Source organism: Phoenix dactylifera, chromosome 15 (genome assembly GCF_051530095.1).
Source record: "Phoenix dactylifera cultivar Ajwa chromosome 15, Ajwa_hap1_PhDact_Kaust_v1.1, whole genome shotgun sequence".
Lineage (NCBI taxonomy): Eukaryota > Viridiplantae > Streptophyta > Magnoliopsida > Arecales > Arecaceae > Phoenix > Phoenix dactylifera.
The window spans coordinates 12,999,073-13,013,892 of NC_143204.1; the positions used below are offsets into that span (position 1 = coordinate 12,999,073).

The following is a 14,820-nucleotide window of genomic DNA, read 5'->3' on the forward strand; positions in this document are numbered from 1 at the left end:
AGTGAGACTAATAGCCCAAACCAGTTGCTTATAAATAGGACGGACCGGCCATCGACCCTCCACTGGTGCCTTAACCTCCTTTGTCCCATGCAATGGTGCATCATGCCAGATACCATCAGCTGGAATTACATTCCAAGGCCTATTCCTACGCCCTTCCCGAGCCACTTGGACCCATGACTTGACCCCATCTAACCAATTATAAAACCCTTTTGCAAAGAAATAGAATGTGAAACACACAAAGGCAGGGAACCAAGTCATCCAACAGAAACAGTCAGCGTGCAGGCAGGCCTACTTCTGAAAGGCCTGCACCAGCTTAATTTGGATCTTCTTACTGGAATCTAGCTTTCCACTCCTTTGTTTCTCCTATAAAAGGATGCAACATATGATCATATCCCTCAACACCCTGCAAGCACATACATTGAGATTTGAGAGCTATGGAAAGCCCATTGAACGTTTTATCTCCCTTCTTCCTCTACCTCTGCCTTCTGTTAGCACTGTTTCAAGCCCCCACCCCATGTATTTCCGACCCCAACCCTCTCCAGGACTTCTGCATCCGCACATCGCCGGCAGGCCAATCCGCCGCCACCTGCAAGGCTGCTTCCGCCGTCGTGTCCGACGATTTCTTCTTCGATGGCCTGACCAAGGAAGGCAACACTAACAATTCCTTTGGCGCAGGCTTAACACAAGCGACCCACGTCCAGTTCCCGGGCCTCAACACGCTTGGGATCGCTATGGCTCGCATCGACTTGGCCCCCGGTGGTCTGAACCCGCCGCACACCCATCCTCGTGGCTCCGAGCTGGTGATGGTCCTCAAGGGAGCGGTGCTCGTTGGGTTTGTGAGCGGTGACAACGTGCTGTACCAGAAGGTGGCGAGGCGAGGAGAGCTGTTCATCGTTCCCAAGGGGCTCGTCCACTTCCAAAAGAACACGGGGAAGGGCAAAGCTATCGTGATCGTTGTATTCGATAGCCAGTTCCCGGGGATTGTGCCCGCTCCGTTTGCACTCTTTGGGACAAAGCCGGCCATTGACAGCCAGCTGCTGGCCAAGGCATTCAAGGTGGATGGGGAGGTCGTCACCAGCTTACTCTCCAACTTCGGCAATTAATAGAACTGCTTCAAGACCATATACTTCAATTCCATCTCTAGTTTTTGCTTCTTCCCGTTGCATGTCTTTCGTTTATCCATCTGAAGTCTTAGCTGCGTTTTGTGACTATTTCTCATTCTCCTGTATTGTGACGATCTATTCATTCTTCTTCTTTTCCTGTTTTCATGACTTTTATTAATTTTCTTTCCTGAAATTAAGAATGATGATTTCTTCATTTGTTCCTTCAAGAAAATAGGAAGTGGGATGTAATTCCTGTTTTTGGTGTCAATAAAACTAGTAAAACTGTTCGTAAATAACTTGGTCTTATGCGCGTTATAAGAACTGACGTGACTTTCTATTATAATGGTGCTGTACGTATTCAAGCATCTTCTTTCGAATTAACTTAATAAAAAGTACCGTTTACTTCTCATGTTGGGACTTGCTTCCATACAATTTTTAGCAAGTAATTAATGTTGTTGAATACTAATATGCTTGCTAATTATTACGAAGGAGACTTTGAGTTTGTTGGTTGTCACCTCTGTCCCTATTGCATGTTCTGGTGAGTAGTTCCAAGTTTGAACAATCCTTGTAATCATAATTCATAGGTATTTCTCTGCTACAGCCCCATGGAGAAGAGAGATGATTCACTAGAGCCATAAAGAAATTAGAGAACGGAGAACATAATAAACTAGAACAAGAAACACAAGCTCTGAAACAAATCTTGTCTTTTGTTTCCTGTTTTTTCCATTGTCTCACATCTATACAAATCTTACGGTGAGACCCTTAACAGACTCAGCTCTCGATCTCCACCATAGTCTAGCTAGAAACATATTAGTAGAAACCTAAACCATATTTTTGTTGGAATATTAATAATATAATTTCTTATTTCCCAAACACATTGTAACGAGAAGAGAACCATCTTTCAAAGATATATATATAGAAGGCGTGCTGTAATTCCTCACTACAGCCACTACCTCTGGGTATCATAGAGTCCTGCTAGCCCTCCAGTGGTTTTACATACATGGCTTCTAGAGTGCAAGAATCGTATACCAAATGTTTTTAAATCAGTTTTTTGGCTTCTAGAGTGCTCGTTCCAAAATTGGATTCTACGTCCATGGATATAGATGCATATGCATGATGAAGCTTGTTGCGTAAAACACAGGATCCAAACGGTGAACAGAACAATGCATAGAATTGAGAGAGGAAGAGAAAGAAGAATAGAACACAGAAATTTTATGTAGTTCGGTAATGTGTCAACGTCCACACCAACGAAACGGCTGTAACTTTCACTATCTCCCAAATAACAAGGGTTACAAGATATTTATAGTTAAACCCTAGCCCCAGAGTCTCAATCCCTATCAGCATCTTTGGTAAAATAAAACACTACATAATTATCCCAAAGATAAACATATCTCGTTGCTTCGCTCTGCTCCGTTAGAATACCAGTGTACCACTCAAATAAGAATACTACTTAATATGAGCCATTTACTCTAACAATCTCCACCTTGGCGAAAATAACCCCTTAGGAGAAAACTTGTCTGCAGTAACATGTTTTGTCAACATGTGTGCTGCATTTTTAGAAGTGTGAACTTTCTCAAGTAATATGTCACCAGAAGAAACCAACTCTCTGATCTTGTGATACCTCACATCTATGTGCTTGGTTCTCGTATGATACACTGGTTCTTTGCCAAATAGATCGCACTTTGACTGTCACAATGCAACTGAACTCCACCTTGCTGAACACCCAGCTTCTTAATAATCTCGTCAGCCACAATGCTTCCTTGGCAGCCTCAGTTATTGCCATATACTCTGACTCAGTCGTAGATAGTGCAACTAGAGACTGAATCATGGACCTCCAACTGATAGGCCCTTCTGCAAAAGTGAATACATATAGTCGACCTCTTGTCATCCAAATTTTCTGCATAATCTGCATCAACATATCTCACGATTGAAGGATTATCCTGCTGTCTGACAAATATGATACCATAGTCTGTAGCACTCCTCAAGTATCTGAATATCCACTTGACTGCATTCCAATATTGTCTTCCTAGATTCGCCATAGACTTGCTCATTGCGCTAACTGCATACGCCAAAATCGACCTAGTACAAACTATAGCATACATCAGACATCCCACTGCACTAGCATATGGAACCTTTGACATGTCTTCAATTTCTTTCTCTATAATTCGGGCACTGGGAGGTAGACAATCTGAAGTGATTCGCTAAAGGTGTGCTCACTGGTTTCGCATTACCCATGCTAAACCTCTCCAACACCTTATGTATATAACTACCCTGAGATAACCACAATTTTTTGAAATCTCTGTTCCTGCGAATCTCCATCCCAAGAATCTTCTTGGCCGCATCTAAATCTTTCATGTCAAACTCTCTACTCAATAAAGTCTTCAACTTATTGACTTCATTCACTCTTTGCAGCAATCAACATATCATTCATATAGAATAAGAGAAAAATAAAAGAAAACCATCATCAAGGCTCCTCACATAAACACAACAGTCATACTTACATCTCTTGTAGCCAATTCGAATCATATAGGAGTCAAAATGCTTATACTACTGCCTCAGAGACTGCTTCAGCCCATAAGTGACTTCCTCAATTTACGGACTAAGTGCTCCTGTCCAGGTTCAGAAAATCATTCTGGCGATTGCAGGTAAATCTGCTCCTCCAACTCACTATGAAGAAAACTGTCTTCACATCCATCTGCTCTAACTCCATGTCGTAATGTGCTACCAATGCCAACACTACCCTGATGGAAGTGTGTTTGACCACTGGAGAGAAAATCTCATCATATCAATCCCAACTCTTTGTGAGTATCCCTTTGCTATCAGACGTGCCTTAAACTTTTTTTCTTCTTTTTCTGATACGTTTGCTTTTTCTTGAACACCCACTTGCATCCTATCACTCTCTTCCTCTCTGGAAGCTCCACCAACTCTCATGTCTGATTTTTATTCGAAGATTTCATCTCTTCCATCATAGCACCCATCCATCTGCTCTTCTCTTGGCTGTGTATTGCCTTCTGAAAAGTAGTAAGATCTCCACTGCTAATGATTAATGCATAGGAAACCAAATCTTTGAAACCATACCTAGTTGGTGGCTTGATAGTGCACCTGAGTTTGTCTGTGGCTATGTTGTGATGCTCTTGATCTGCTGAGGTAGAAGCCTCTGTACCCTGAACATTTTTCTTCTTGACAGAACTCCCTAAATCTACTTGCATCACCTGCTTATTGCTGCTACAATTTTCTGGCACATGCTTCTCTTCTTCTTGAGTACTTTTCAATATGGCCTTCTCATCAAAAGCCACATCTCTGCTAATCACCATCTTATTTGCCTTCGGATCCCAAAGCTAGGACGCTGTCACCCCTTTCTGATACCCCAAAAAGATACACTATCTAGACTTCGGGTTTAGCTTTGATCTCTTCTCACTAGGAATATGCATGTAGGCTGGACATCCAAATACTCTCAAACCTGAGTAGTCTATCTCATTACCTGTCCACATCTCCCCTATGACCTTACCATCTAGTGCTGTCCTAGGTGACCTGTTAATTAAGAAGCAAGCCATATTCACTGCCTCTGCCAAAAAGTTTTTTGCAAGCTCTGCATTTAACCTGAGACACCGTGCTCTTTCTGCATTGTTCTGTTCGCCATTTGGATCCTGTATTTTGCGCAACAACTGGTATCAGAGCTGCAATGTTACAAGAAATTATTTCGGTTGCCGTGTTGTTTCTACACGTGGGGAGATCAGAGGGCGCCCGTCTTCTCCCAAGCTGAGGAAATGCAAAGAAATTTTTTCTTCCCTGTGGGTTCTCTCTTGAAGGCCGCGTATAACCAATAGAAGAGAAAGGGTCTGTTCCGTGGGAGGTTTGCTTCACGTGAAGGAGGGGGGATTTGTTTCTCTTTGCTTCGTGTGGTGGGTTGTTTCTCCCAAGGCATCTTCTTCCTAAGACGAAATCCCCAAGCCAGCCGTGGGTGCTGTTTCTCTTCTCACAGAGATTTTTCTTTGGGCATTGTCTCCAAGCCCCCCATCGTTGGTCACGAGCAAGGTGAAAGTGAATCCTAGGTTCTTCGGTGTTAAGCATGCTGATTTTTTTTTTTTTTTAAACCATGGCTGAACCTGATCGGGTTGCCTACGTACCCCTTCATAAGGAGGATCAAGCCATACGTAGTTCTTTTTAAGTTTTAAAACGCAGCGAAAAAATCGAATCAAATAATTTAATTCATGCATGCTTACAAGATCAAATCTAGAAATCAGCACCTTAAGAACACATAGGATTATGCCGGAATCGTTTAAACAATTATGCTAAAACTTTCATGCATGATTAACTATCAGATCTGAAACTTAAGAACTCTATTTTTTGAAACCTCTAAATATGGTATATCTTGAACCTAAGGCATGGGGGTCTTTTATAGCCAAAAGATCCCCCCACGTATCACACCTAATTTAGCCAACTAATTTGGCTGATAAAATTTCCAAAAAATTCCGGTGGTTTGGCAGCTAAGAGGAGATAAACATATCCAAATTTCGTGCATTTTGGATCCCTAAAAGATAGGAATTCATGCGTCCAAAGTTCAGCCGCAGACCACCCTATTTCATGCACCATGCAATCCCTACAAATTAGGAAATTCATCTAAATCTTTCTAGAAAGATTTAAGGCGCCATTTTTATAGAAATTATAGCTCCACGCCTCCTCTCTTCTCATGCCAATTTTTGGCCAAAAATAAAGAGGATAGGCGAAGAAAATATTGGGAATAAATTAAGGTGTCATTCTTCTCCAAGAAGATAAGGATGGGTTCCTAAAATTTAGGTATTCTTCTCCTTATCCAATTCTGATTATTTGAACTCATAATCCTCATCAAATAAGGTCTTCTAATTGATTTGGATCAAGCCCAATCCAATTGGGTCAAGTCCCATCAATTGGGTCAAGCTCAATCTACTTGGGTTGAACCCAATCCAATTAGGTCAAACCCTGATGCAGCCCAAATTGAGTCCTATTCAATTTGGCTCAATCTAAGCCCAATTTACTCAATCAAATTGAGTTCACTAGCAATCTAATTGCTAATTAGTCCTCCAATAATTTAATAATTATTTTAATGCAACTTTTGCTTAGGATAATTTGTCAATCGAATTGACCAAATTACCCCTGAATGATTATTAATCATCAATCAGCCATTTGATCAACCTAGAAACTTCTATGCGTGTGACCTCATAGGTTCGAACCTAAGCCGGTAGTATAGGAACGTCTTCCTATACTAATCGATGTGACCATCTAGCAATGGTACCCGACGTCCGGATAGGCCGAATATATGCGAAGCAAATATTCTGGAACCCTGGACTATGGTTACTGTATAATTCAATCCCTTTGACTCCTAATGCTAGGATGACTTAGAGCTCACTGTCAACCCTATAATTAGTACATCCATTATGTGATTAACTTTAGATATCCCGTGACTCCTCACTGGGATTACCCTGGCCAAGGTTTTGCTAAATTAATCACAAGACATTATCTTCTGTTTCCAGGAGGCGTCAATTCCATCTCGACTCACAACTGACTACGCAAGTACTTGACTGCACCCAGTGACCTTCCGTCACTGAATTAGAAATTCAGGTAGTCCGGTACCAAAGTACAGTGAGTTGCTTGCTAGTCACAGGTTGCGATCTCAGGTCAGAGGGCCAAACTTATACCCATATCCACTCGGAACATCTCTTGACAGTAGAGCATTCCGGAATTGGTCACGTTCAGTAAAATGTACTCCTACACTTCACCTGTATGGTGTCTCCACACTTCTTGGTTAAGAGGACAACCAACGTATATGTCACACAATGACCTAATCTCGATAATGTTGTCGTCCTAGTAACAACATATCATTTGGTCGCGAACAAGTTTAAGGACTCAAAGATAAATCCTCCTTTATCATAACATAAGTCCTAAGGACTTCATCATATAAGAGTTCATTTGAAGATGAAATGATGAATAATGCCAAATAATACTTTATTAATTTGTCAATTCATTTAATCATCAACATGCTGACGATTGACATTTAGGATTGTTGCCCAGATAGACAACCCAAGAGGGGGGGGGGGTGAATTGGGTTTTAAAATAATTTTGCAATTAAAACGTTTGTGGATGACTAATTAATACTTTTGCAAGATGATTAATTAGTTGCTATGTGCTGTGAGTGAAATGAGAGTAATAGAGAGAGACACAAGCAATCACAAACACAATATTTTTATAGTGGTTCGGAGCTAACCCTTGCTCCTACGTCCACTCCCCAAGTCTCACTTGGAAATTCACTATAACCCCTTGGATTACAGCCGGTTGTTTTACAAGCTCACAACCCAACTTGTTGTTTTACGAGCTCACAACGAACTCGGTCGGTTTTCCCAGGCTCACCGACTAGAACCACCCTGATTGTTTTCACGGGATCACAATCGAACCCTTACACGTTGGTTTTACCCTCGGCTCACCAACCAACCTCTACACCCTTGATTCAATCCCCTGACTGAATCAAGCAAAGACAAGATCCAAAGAACAAAGACAAACAGAAAAAAAACAGAGCTTCTAAAAAGCAGATATACAGCAATATAAACTAAAGAGAAGTTAAGAGCCCTCAAACACGTTTGAGTTGGAGTAGAGTAGGGCTTCTTGAACTTTGGGTCTCCTCTTGAATGTCTGGTCGACTTGAAGGCAGAAGGAGACTTCTTTAAATGCTGGAAAGAGGTAGTTGGATGGAGTTTATGGCGCTCTTCCTTCTTTTCTGTTGAAAACCAGTTTGCAGAGTAAGGATGCTTGATTTCTTTGAGTGGAATAGTGCTTCTCTACCTTGCTACAGTCCTCTGTGGCTATTTAAGCCATCCCCCATGGAAACTAGCCGTTAGACACCTTTTTCTGCCCGTTCTGCACAATCTGCACATCCTGACAATGTGTCCGTTGGGGTCGGAGTCGACTCGCGCGATCTGGAGTCGACTCGGCTGTAGCGGGAGTCGACTCATGCTTTTCTGGAGTCGGCTCGGCAACTGTTCCGAATTTGAATTAAAGTGACCTCCTCGACTGGGAGTCGACTCGACTTGACCCGGAGTCGACTCGCCAACATCTGGAGCTGACTTGGCATTTTCGGAGTCGGCTCATCCCATGGAATTCATGGAGCTATTCTTCAATTTGGCTCACTCGAGTCGACTCGACAATCCTGGGAGTCGACTCGGCGCTCAGAGCCCGAACTCCCTATCTTCTGTCTTTTGGCTCGTCCAGTCTTGGAGTCGACTCGAACTGTTCCGGAGTCGACTCGGAGCTCAGTTTCCGAAACATAGCCTTCTGCCATTTTGGTGTAGCGCTGCCTTGGAGTCGACTCGTACTGTCTTGGAGTCGACTCGCGTCTCAGAGACAACAATTCTGTCTTCTGTCTTTTTGGGGTTGCGCTGTATCGGAGTCGACTCGAGCTTTGCGGGAGTCGACTCGAATCTCAGTGTCCGAAAACTGTTCTCTGACTTTTGCCTTGAATGCAACTGAGAGTCGTCTCTAGCTTTCTTTGGAGTCGACCTGCCAACCATCGGAGTCGACTCGGCTCTCAGGGTCGAAACTTGCTCTCTGACTTTTCTGTCTGTAACTCCCTGGAGTCGATTCATACTACTCCAGAGTCGACTCGGCAAGCTTCGGAGTCGACTCGCGCACTTCAGGAGTCGACTCGCTGACAGGTTTTGAGTTGAGTCTTTCTGTTCGTCTGTCTGTTCTCAGTCGGAGTCGACTCGTAATGATCCGGAGTCGACTCGAGCCCGTGCCAGTGATTCTGATACGCTTGGAGTCGACTCGTAATATTCTGGAGTCGACTCGAGTCTCAGACTTTGGTTCAAACTGACTTCTCAACTTATCCAAAATATCTTGAACCAAATCTTGAAACACTTTAGACAAGATTTTCACTGAAACACTCGATTGAATTCATTAGTAAACAAAAGATATACTCAAATGCTTTGAGCTCATCAAAATCAAATAGGGTTTTAATCAATCACTCCACAATCTCCCCCTTTTTGATGATGACAAAACATTGAGTATATGTAAAGTGAATTGCTCAATAAACAAGGAAATAAAATCTATAGATGAATTCAAGTGTCTGGTTATTTAATTTATCCAAGCTTGAAAGGTGTGAAACAATAAATTTTGGAGTTAAAGCTCCCCCTTTCATTTGGAAATATATAAGCCTTCATATCATGCAATCAATTGCTTGGCTTATATATATTTAATAATTTAGCTTTCTTAAAAATTCAGATTCTCCCCCTGAACATATGCATTCTACTTTGTTTTGATTCTCTGAATTTTCTTTTAGTGCATTGAAACTTTTGAACTGAAATTTTTGGTTTTTAGAGGGAAAATCTGTCAATTTGTTCTTGAGTAGGATTCAACTAATCTCCGAATATTCCTTGAATAGATTCTGGAGATTACTCCATTAGGAGCCCCAACAGAGAGATAATGAGCCTCGAGGTATCAAATCCACTTAGAACAAATTATTGTGTGTTTTAAAAATTTTCTTTTTCATTGATTTTCATTTATTCCTTTTATATATCTATTACATATTTCTCCCCCTTTTTGTCATCGTATCAAAAAGGAAGGGAATAGAACACACAATCAATTAGGGATCAAATTGCACAAAATTGAAGAGAATATGTCTACTCATTGTATTGATGTGTATGTAAGTACATTTGTGAATACAATAAATAAAGCAAAAAGTACATGTCAAAATAAAACAAAATCAGCTAGGGTCTCCTCGAGGATGTGGCTCCTCCTCTCAGTCTGTTCTGCTCCATGAGGAGAGTGACCCCATCTGTAATATTCCCAAGCTGGGAGATAATGGCCGAGGTGGCCCTGCTGTGTGTGGTGGAGAGCTCGGTCAGGGTCTCCTGCAGTGTGTCCAACTTGGCGATCAGCACATTCGCCAAGCGCTCTGCCCCCTGACTAGTGGTGCCCATATCCTGTCTGACGTCATCGCGCATCTGTCGTGTGGTGCGTGTGACCTCACTCATGCTAGAGAACTGGGCTTGGATCAGGCTCCTGACATTGTAGATCTCTTCCCGCACATGTGCCGTCATCTCAGTCACGGCAGACAAGGAAGGAACCAATGCAGACGAGGATGCAGGGGAGGGAGCAGTCGCTGGACCTCGGAGCTCCCTCAGCAGATCATCCCGAAGGTCTCTAACAATCTCCTGCCGCAACTCCCGGAGCTGCTCAGGAGAGATCCGGACCTCCATGGGCTGAGTAGGTGGAGCTGAGGAGGAGGGTCCGGCTGAGGTGGTGGGAGCAGAGGTGGAGGGAAAGGTAGGATAGTCTGAGTCTGGGTCAGGACTGGGGGAATGTCTGGTGGTATGTGTGGAGGTGGATGATTTCCTAACCCAGGTTCCCTCGACCTTCCGAAACCCCATCCTGTGTAGGGTTCCCGGACGCATGCGATCTGTCCATCGCAATGCGCGAGAGGGTTCCCCCTCAGGAATGGGAATCTCGGCCTCCCTAAACAAAAGAGTGAACATCATGCCATAGGGGAGGGTGAGCCTAGGTCTATCTAGTGGCTCACATAGATATCGATAAATAAGTTTCGGGAAGTTGATTGGGGTGTCCTGGAGGATGTAGAACATAATAGCTAGGTCTCTCTCAGATACAAAATCGAAGCGGCCAGTCTTCGGGAAGAGGGACCTAGAGATGATACTCAAGAGGAGCCGCATCTCAACTGAAAGTGAGCTAGCGGACACCTCATCTAAGGGGGACTGAGGTGGATGTCCTAGAATGGCCGTAAGGGCCTCAGTCCTATCCTCGGGGTGTGTGGGTGACACCCCAACTTGGAGAAGATGGAGGACCTGAGCAATGATATCCTCCGAAATGAACAATGGGACACCGACTACCGTGCCCTCTATACCCCCATCGCCCCTATGGACAGTGCCGTAGAACTCCCTAACTAACCCTGGGTATGTGGGGAGGTCTAGGGAACAAAAATACTCTAAACCCTGGGCTCGCAATCTCTCTCCTATTGTAAAGCCCTCCTGGGAGAGATAGTCAAAATCGACATATCTCCCGTTGGAGACCGCCTTCCCGGCGCACGGCCTCGAGGGAACCTCCCTCGGCGGGGAACGAGCCGGAGGTTGTGGCCTCACGGGGTCGTTCCGAGCCTTGGAACGCCGCTCGGCGCCGGTCGCGGGTTGGGGCCTCTTCCGGACAATGGCTTTACGAGGCATTTTGACCTAGGGAAGAGGAATGAACCTAAAGAGACGATGAAGAAGGACGGGAAAAATCCTAAGGTCGGCCGGAGACGATCTAGGAGTCGGCTCTAGGGTTGTGAACAGTGGCGGCGGTGAATAGAAGTGTTGAGCAAACGCTTGAGTTAGGGTTAAAAAGTCGGATCCCGACTGTGAGTCGACTCCACTGAGTCGCGAGTCGACTCCAAAATATGCGCGAGTCGACTCTCCTTATGCGCCTATTGACCTCGAGTCGACTCCCGACTGTATGCGAGTCGACTCCCCCTCTGTTGCCATCGATCTCGAGTCGACTCCCGTAAAAGTGCGAGTCGACTCCCCCTTACGAGACGACTCTGAAACTTACTCGAGTTGTCTCGAACTCTGGCACGCACCTAAAAATCATGCTATGTTCGTGCCGAATGAGGGAAAATCACTAAGTTATGATCTGATTTGATGATCATTGAAAAGAAACTCTCTATTAACCACAATCTAATCATCAAAATCAATGAACTAGTGGAAAATACCACTAGGATGGATCAATCACTCCTAATCCCCTCCTAAGCACACTAAATCTCTCTTCACTTAAGGGTTTTGTTAAAATATCAGCTAATTGATCATCAGTGCAAACAAATTGAAGTGTCACATCACCATTCAGTACATGATCTCTTATGAAGTGATGTCTTATCTCAATATGTTTAGTTCTTGAATGCTGAATTGGATTTTTAGTTAGATTAATGGCACTTGTATTATCACAATTAATGGGAATTTTATCTTGTTTAATGCCATAATCTTCCAATTGTTGTTTGATCCACATGATTTGAGCACAACAACTCCCGGCTGCAACATATTCAGCTTCAGCAGTAGATAATGCAACCGAATTTTGTTTCTTGCTAAACCATGAGATTAAGTTTTCTCCTAGGAATTGACATGACCCGCTGGTGCTTTTTCTATCAAGTTTACATCCAGCAAAGTCTGAATCTGTGTATCCTATTAAGTTCAGGCTAGATTCTTTAGAATACCATAACCCTATATTCTTTGTTCCTATTAGGTATTTAAAGATTCTCTTGACTGCAATTAGATGAGATTCCTTAGGGTTAGACTGATATCTAGCACACATGCAAACACTAAACATGATATCAGGTCTACTTGCAGTAAGATACAATAAAGATCCTATCATACCTCTATATAGCTTCTGATCTACAGATTTACCTGATTCATCTTGGTCTAATTTGCATGATGAGCTCATGGGGGTGCTGATTGACTTGTTTCCCTCCATATCAAACTTCTTAAGCATCTCCTTGATGTATTTGGCTTGATTGATGAAGATGCCTTCTTCAGATTGTTTGATTTGAAGTCCGAGGAAATAATTCAGCTCTCCCATCATGCTCATTTCAAACTCACTCTGCATCAAGTCAGCAAATTCTTCGCAGAGGCGATTGTTAGTAGCACCGAAAATAATATCATCAACGTAAATCTGCACTAATAACATATCTTTGTTTTCCTTTTTCAAAAATAGTGTTGTATCTACATTTCCCCTAGAGAATTCATGATCTAGTAGAATTTGCTAAGTCTTTCATACCATGCTCTAGGTGCTTGTTTCAAACCATAAAGTGCATTGTTCAATTTATATACATGATTAGGGTATTGATGATTTTCAAAATCAGGAGGTTGTTCTACATATACCTCCTCATTAATATACCCATTTAAAAATGCACTTTTTACATCCATTTGAAATAATTTGAAGTCCTTAGAGCATGCAAATGCTAGTAAAAGTCTAATTGCTTCAAGTCTAGCTACAGGAGCAAAGGTTTCATCAAAATCTATACCTTCTTCTTGATTATAACCCTTTGCTACTAGTCTAGCCTTATTCCTTATTACAATTCCATTTTCATCAAGTTTATTTTTATAAATTCATTTGGTACCTATAATTGAATATTCAGAAGGTCTTTCAACTAGATTCCATACCTTGTTTCTAGTAAATTGGTTTAATTCTTCTTGCATTGCATTTATCCAATTTACATCTTTTTCGGCTTCTTCTATGTGTTTGGGCTCAAAATGTGAGACAAAGGCTAGATGATTATTTAAGTTCCTAAGGGATGCTCTAGTCCTAACAGGTTGAGATGGATCATCTAGAATTAATTCCTTAGGATGCCCGTGAGCAAACCTCCAAGCCTTAGTCAGCCCATGATCCATAATAGCCTCTTGGCTTGATGATGCATTTTCAATTAATTTTTGACTATCATCTTGTAATGTCATCTCATCTATCTTTTCTTCAAGAATTTCAGCATCATCATCAAAATTAACTCTCTTGCTAGAAGAAATATCACTAGAATCATCAAAAACAACATGTATGGATTCTTCTATAACTAGGGTTCTTTTATTAAAGACTCTATAGGCTTTACTAGTTGTGGAGTATCCCAAGAATATACCCTCATCAGATTTAGAGTCAAATTTTTCTAGATTATCCTTCCCATTATTATGAACAAAACACCTACATCCAAAGATATGAAAATAGTTTACCTTTGGTTTTCTGTTTTTCCAAAGTTCATAAGGTGTTTTCTTTATAATGGGTCTCAATAGAACTCTATTTAATATATGACATGAAGTATTGATAGCTTCTCCCCAAAAGTACTTAGGGAGGTTACTTTCACACAACATAGTTCTAGCCATTTCCTCTAGAGTTCTATTTTTTCTCTCCACAACTCCATTTTGTTGTGGTGTCCTAGGTGCGGAGAAATTATGAGTTATCCCCTTTTTACTACAGAACTCATCAAATAACTAATTTTCAAATTCGGTTTCATGGTCACTTCCAATTGCTATGACTGAAGTATCTCTAGCATTGGTTACTTCTTTATGAAATTTCTTGAAAACTGAAAATGCTTGATCCTTATGAGCTAAGAACATGACCCAAGTGTATCTAGAATAATCATCTACGATAACTAGACCATATTTATTTCCACCTAGACTTGTCGTTCTAGTTGGTCCGAATAGGTCCATGTGTAGTAGTTCTAGAGGTCTAGAGGTAGAGACACAATTTATAGATTTAAATAAGTTCCTAAATTGTTTGCCAAATTGACAAGCTTCACATATTTTATTCTTTTCAAACTTTAGTTTTGGCAAGCCTATCACGGAATCTCTTTTAACTAGTTTAGATATTGTGTCCATGCTTGCATGACCTAACTTGCGGTGCCATAACCAACTAGCATCATTATCCTTAGTTTCATTAACAACTAAACATGGGTTGTGTTTGGCAAGATCCTCAAGGTCTACAACATACACATTTCCACGTCTTATTCCTTTAAAAACTAAACTATTGTCATTTGGGTTTGTTATGATACATAGTGATGATTTAAACATAACATCATAACCTCTATCACACAATTGACTAATGCTTAGTAGATTATGCTTAAGACCATCAACATATCGAACATTATCAATAAAAGTTGAAGGGGTAATTTGTACTTTACCTATACCAATGATGTGACCTTGGTTATTGTCTCCAAAAGTCACAGCAC

At 41.9% G+C, this 14,820-nt stretch overlaps 1 protein-coding gene across 1 annotated transcript; it reads left to right on the forward strand.

Moving 5' to 3' along the window:
* Positions 1 to 349: 349 nt before the first annotated feature.
* On the forward strand, positions 350 to 1,259 carry LOC108511703 (germin-like protein 3-7). Its single transcript, XM_017845673.5, has one exon. The coding sequence runs from the start codon at positions 435 to 437 to the stop codon at positions 1,101 to 1,103; it is 669 nt and encodes a 222-aa protein (XP_017701162.4). The 5' UTR covers positions 350 to 434; the 3' UTR covers positions 1,104 to 1,259.
* The last annotated feature ends 13,561 nt before the right edge of the window (positions 1,260 to 14,820 follow it).